The 6566-nt window shown below is 37.3% G+C and overlaps 1 protein-coding gene across 1 annotated transcript; it reads right to left on the bottom strand.

Annotated features, from left to right (window-relative positions):
- Positions 1-869: 869 nt before the first annotated feature.
- LOC105035512 (CASP-like protein 2B1) lies at positions 870-6228 on the bottom strand. The gene is made up of 3 exons (XM_010911097.4): positions 5812-6228; positions 5495-5627; positions 870-1329 (listed from the first exon to the last, which is right to left on the bottom strand). Exons 1-3 carry the CDS (start codon positions 6033-6035, stop codon positions 1078-1080), a joined length of 609 nt encoding a protein of 202 aa, XP_010909399.1. The 5' UTR covers positions 6036-6228; the 3' UTR covers positions 870-1077.
- Positions 6229-6566: the final 338 nt, after the last annotated feature.

Here is a 6566-nt window from a genome sequence, read left to right as displayed (position 1 = left end):
AACAAATAGCTCCCTCAGAAATTTTATCAAATACCTTGTGGATACTAACCATAACTTTGATACTACTTATTAGAAAGTGTTCCTTTCCCCTTTGGATATAGATGATATTTCATGAGTCCAATCCATAATGACAAACAATAACTCAATAATAGTAACAAGCTAAGCAACCAATAGAATAAAAACACCAACTTTTTTATGTGGAAAACCTTTCAAAAAAGAGAAATACCACAAGGTACCAAGTAAGAATCCACTAATTAATGATATAAAGAGTGCAAAAGATCTATAGCAGCAGGATAATACAAGAGCATAAAAAAATCTATTAAAACAAAAAAAAAAGATTAACAAACTTTCAATTTATAGAGTTTATACACACCCTCCAAGAGAAAAATTCTAACTTTTCAAAAACATCAAACACCCGTGGATGTGATGAATAAAGAAAATCAAGCCATTGCATCTCGAACTCCAATGGAGAAAGATCCTTGTATAAAAAACCTTTGTTGTATATAAAAACTTAACACCCTACCTTTCTTTTTCTTTTTTTTTTTCCTCCTTTTCTTTTCTTATGTTCTTTCTCGTCGTAGGCTGCTACTCGAAATGTTCTTTCTCGTCGTAGGCTGCTACTCGAAAACATATGCCTTAGTATTACAAGATGTATATCTAACACCTATTAGTACGGTATAGACTACTTCACGCGAGCCTACCCAAAATACAAATAATAAGCCCAACAAAAAGACAGAAATGGTTTACGGACAACCTTTTACATGAAAACCATAATTGCTTCATTTTGTTATTTCCTCCTTAATTTCATGTTGGAGGAAGACCTTATAACCAATTCCAAACATGCCGCAGAGAATCATCAAGGCAATATCTTGGAGGTCCAAACGAACTGGATGAGTTCTTTATTGCATTTTTACTCCCCAAAGTACATAGCATCTCGAATCATGCTTTTCATTTATTACACACATATTTTACAAAGCCCACATTCACTCTTAAAGGCTAACCACTTTACCAGCACAAGGTAAAGGATTTGCAGGATACTATTATTGATGCCAAATTTTGGGCAGCCAGTGAAACTACCTACCAACTGCCGCTGCACTTCCCTTTGTTGTTTCCATACAAGCGAAAGAGGTTGAAGGCAGACAGACCGGAGAGGCTGACCATGCTAAGGCTAACCACAAATGAGCTCACAAGTCCCTCCCCAACCTGGGTACAGAACTTCCCATAGAGATTGCATATCTTCATCCATTGCAGCTCGGACTGTCCAAACTCCCCAAGCACCGCTGATTGTGCTGCTGCACCCACTGCAGCTAGCGTCACATATGCCATCACCTACAGAGGCACCATAGTAAGAACTGACCAGCTCCATGTCACCAGACTACACATTGTAGCTTGATGCATTACAATCATCTACAATTAGTACACATTCTAAGCAGAACTAACACATACTCGCAAATCACCTTCAATCGATGACACTAAGAAATAGATAGAGGTATTTTGACTGTTTGACTTTTAACCATGCAGCGACTGGCTTTTTCAACTCTACTTTTCTTGGTGTTATTTATTTTTAAAATTATTTTTATTATCTGAAAGTGTCTATTGGTTGAATGATCACTTCTTTTAATTTGGCGACTGTTCGATATCGAACGATCACATGATCACAACCCTTCTATAAAAAAGGCTGTATTATGTGAGAGAGGACACATACAGAATCCTCTCTCTCTCACTCAGGTGCTTACAAATCCTCTAATATTATGTTTCCAAGTCTTGTTTTCTTCTTTTAATTTTACATATTTTGGTTGGGTCTTCTGCGTGATAATTGGTCAGTGTCAAGTAGGGTTATCAATTGGGCAATGTGTCCTGGGAACAAGGTTTCTAGTAGCCCACTTATATCTATAATGCAGAAAACTGCTGTCTTTATTTGAGGGCCTTGTCCATATTCCACCAAAGGAAAATCTAGTTCCTGTTCCATTTCCGTATCTTTTCCTATCCTTCCTATTTCCAGCACTAATTTTAACAATTTAAAGGTAATAATTAGTCCTCCAGTTATTCCACTATTATCAGGAATCCCACCATTGAAACAGAAGGCTAGATTGACTTTATGGCTACAACTAGAAGATAAAGAATGAAAAACCAGCGCTAGAAAGATCATAATGCACTACTATACAAAACAAGTGGGTGGATAATGAATTTGTCAGCCCATACACAATGCTCAATACTATGGTCAGCTTCTTTTTTGAGCAATATTACAGGTTGATAGATGGAGGAGTTATATAGTGCACCTGAAACAAGGTATAATGCAGAGAAAGATTAGAAGCCAAACTATTTGTAACTTTCTCTGTTTATATTGATCAGAGATTTTTGATGAATTCTGATCTCTTAAATTTTCATGGCTATTAATATTAGTGGGATTCAAATATTGGCTATAAATATTATATGGCCTAACTTCCCTTACCATATGAATCACATCGTTTGATACCGACATGATTTAACATTTAAATTATTTTATATTGTGTTTATGTAGCTTGATGACAGAGTCATGAGTTATTATCCTGATTGCCAAGTATGTGGTTTTGTATATCATCAACAAACTTTTGTGCAAATTGTAGAAGTTTGATTTTTTGTTCTGGGTGTCTTCATGTCTTACTATGTTCATAAAGTATGATAACATTTATAATACCATGTATTTCTTTTCTTGAATCTGCATTTTAATTACATGACTATTAGAAAGTTTCAACATATTGCTATGAAATATGAGCATGGCTGGAAACTTGTTAAAAAGGAAAAAAGTACTTAGAATATCTACTGCTGACCAAATGCTTGTTGGCAGGTTTATAATACATCAAGGGTGATGGGACTTCCATTGATAGAAATGAGATAAACTCTGTTAGAAGCCTATTTCATGACTGGTGATCACTTGTCATTAGAGTTTACTAATCTATGAACTAGTACCATGAATGAAGTTCAAATAGAAACTAATCCAAGTTTATCAAACAGAAATGCCAGCTAATAAGTTACATTTCCCAATGCACTAATATGTTTTGCCAGTATATAAAACATAGCCACTTCTTACAAGCTATCAGTACATGCTATGTCATTAACTAAGCCTACATCATATGAACTTATTTCTGTGAAACACTTCCAATCATAAAGTTCAAGGATTAGTCCACCCATGACTAAGAAAATCCTGTCTATTTCTTCCACCATTTTTCAACAGATTGTAGTTCAGGCTATATGGCAGGAAGCAATAACAATTGTAATATGAGGCCAGAGAACCATAATAAATGCAGAAGTGCCAGACTACATTGTAGCTTGATGTATTCCAACCATCTACACTTAGTACACGTTCTAAGAAGGAACTGATATACGGTAGCACCTTCAATCAATAGCATCAAGAATATGTTTCACCACTCACATTTGAAGTTTGAATGCACTTGAAATATAACTAGATTGCAGGTAGAATTGACAAGTTCTCTAGAATCTGGGTACAAGGCATAATACAATAACAACAGTGTCACAAGGTAGCATGATGCCAATGAACCATAATAAAAGCAAGAGGGCAATGTTAGGCATGTGAATCTCAGATCAAGTGCATTTCCATAAGCATCAAGAAGGCCTTTGCAAGGTCCAACCACACACTACCAACTAGCATTTGCATGGTACATGCTGTTTACTCACCACACAAAACAGGCAGTCCACCAATATGTGGCTAATAAGTAGGGCTAAAATCAGATCGGATACGTATCAAATACCAGCATATTCATATTTGTTTTCTTTCCAACGAATACAAATACAGATACGGATATTATTTGGATACAAAAATTCATATCCATATTTGTTTTAAACAGATACAGATATAATTCAAATACCAAAAGTACGAATATTATTACAGATATAAATTGAATAATCAAACTTTATGACTACAGAATCAAAGATATTACAAAAAGATGATAAATCAAGTTAATAATATACTTATACAATTATATATTTTTCTTAAAAATTAATAAATGCGATATAAAATTATATAGGGTTACAGATAGATTCGAATATTCGGATACGGATCGGATAATTGTCTCTCCATATCCATATTCATATCCATTTTTTTTAACGGATATGGATATTAGTCGAATTCTCAAATTTTCTGTCCATATCCGGATTGATTTAGATACAAACAAATTGGACGGATATTATCCATATCACTTTCACCATAAACTAACAAGTTATGGGATTGGCATAGACTTGGGTGTTGTAATGCAAGCAATGAAGAAAGGTCCACGCTACACTGGGGCCTTTTATGATGTCAACTTGGATTTGTTCGTTATGATGATCACGAGAGATGCAATTAATATTTGCTACGCAACAGGGCAACAGAAGGCGGAAAAAGACTAGGACTTGACACCATATGTTTGGATTTCAAGTGCATATGGAACTTTTATGTTGCCTATGCTTCTCATATTTTTGTTGGAAACATATCAAACTTCTAGCATGCATCTTGAAGCTAATGTTTATGCTATTAATGATCTGCATAAACTTTGTCTTTTCCTTTGCACAGAAAAGGTAATCTATGTTAGTCTAGTCCAGAAATGCCAATGTATTTGTGGGTCAGTTTCCATCTAACTATAATAGGTTATCTATTATGATCACGTTTGTGGGCTTCAGATATGCTTGATTTGGTCTTCCCCCTGTCCCCTAGGTCATTTAGCTTATCAGGAATATCAGATGGCTCTATAACTTTTGAATTAAAACATGAACTAACCGGAAATGGCTCGAGATTAGGTTATCTTTAGTCACTTTATTCTGGTGCTCAGAATCAATCCAATTTAATTGCAGTTGCATCTGTAATGGAGCTCCTCTATCACACATAACCAATGCAAAATTATTGAAGCGATATGCATTCTTTTGATCAACTAAACAGCTACCATCATGCGTCATGTTTATTTCCACTTACATAGAGTAAGCATCTTTAATTTTTGTTATACATCCAAGTTAGTAAAATATTTCTACCTGCAGCTTATAAGCCGAATCAACCATTTTAGTGCCAAACTCCTGACCAGAACTTGCATAAGTTTGGTTGGAATAAGACCTACAATGAAGGTCGGTTGGAAGTGCGGGTCTTGGTGGAATGATAAGGTTGCTGCATTATGACTTGGGTGTAATGAGTTTGAAACCAAGAAACAGCCTGCGTACATGGATAAGGTTGCAAACATCTGACCCTCCAAGGCTACATGGTAGCTTCGTGCACTGGGATGCCCTTTACAAAGATAAGTTGGCATGTAGACGCGGTGCTTAAATGTAGGCAAAAATTATGAGAATATGGGCCATCTATGCTTAGCTATTGGTGCTTAGAAATCCAAACGCTACAGCACCCTCTAACAACCTAGGTATGTGCATTCATGTGCACCACAAACAAAAGCACAATTATCAACAGCACAAGCCTAACAACAAATGCCTGCCAATGTATGTGAAGAGGCTCTGGCCCAAAGAATTTACAACATACCTGATCACATGAGAAGATTACCCAAGCCCAGGCCTTGTTGAAGAGAACAGTCCCTTTAATCATGCTCACCACACACCTCACCCCCTGGATTAGACTATAACCTGCAGCTATCCCATTAGCTATCACCAGAAACCTGCAACCCAAGATATCTCCTAGAAATTATAATCCCATCACAGACTAGCACCATTTTATTTTAGAAAAAAGTAATAAAGCAACACTTTGGAGAAAAGCATCCCACTAAAAATTCTAACACCAAAATAGAAAACTCTAGCATAAATAAATTGATGGGTAACAAGAGAAGGATCCCACGGGCTTACACCAAAGCCTTCATGTCCGTAAACTTGGCCTTCTTCTCCAAGGAGAAGATCTCCCTGACCTGGGTGTCAGAGCTCACCAGAGCAGCACCAAGTACTCCCAGCCCAAAGATGACCCACCTAAGCACCACTTCAGCTACCTTCACTCTCCTCTCCACTGCCTTCAGGTGTCCTCCCCCATAGTACACAGGCACATTCCCTGGCCTAACTCCAACCTCTGGCCTCATCTTCTAAATCCAAGCCAAGACTAGAAAGATCCCAAGATCTAAAGAGCAATCATAGCCAATGGAGCCAAGAGCAAGAGCTCCCTCCTTATTTATGGACCAAAGTCGCCAAGATCCACCATTTCCTTCCCTCTCTTAAAACCTGTCAACTTTGTTTCGCAATTGAATATACGAGAGGGCTATAGGGTCTCTCTGCCCAAGAACCAGAGGGCATTTAAGGGAGGATCAGGGGGGACCATACCAGGATCAGGGCTTGTGGGGTTCTCTTCGGCCCTCAACGGCCTTTTGATAGAAACAATGAATGGAGAATTGGATCCCCATCCAAAAAAGGGAGGTGGGTGTTTGTGGAGTGCCTTTTTTTTCTTTTTTTGTCCCTTCTTTGGTTCCTTTTTTAATGTGGGAGGAGGTGCCCACCGCACGGTACGTGTAATCAGGCCATTTGGACTGAAAAGGTTGTTTACCTGCAAGACGGTAAAAGGAGAGTAAAGGAGAAAGATGATTGGACTATTAGCTGTTGTTCCAGATTTCAAGAAT

This window comes from Elaeis guineensis, chromosome 15 (assembly GCF_000442705.2).
Source record: "Elaeis guineensis isolate ETL-2024a chromosome 15, EG11, whole genome shotgun sequence".
Taxonomy (NCBI): Eukaryota; Viridiplantae; Streptophyta; class Magnoliopsida; order Arecales; family Arecaceae; genus Elaeis; species Elaeis guineensis.
Note: the sequence above shows the minus strand (reverse complement) of the source record. Positions and strands in the feature narration are given on the sequence as shown.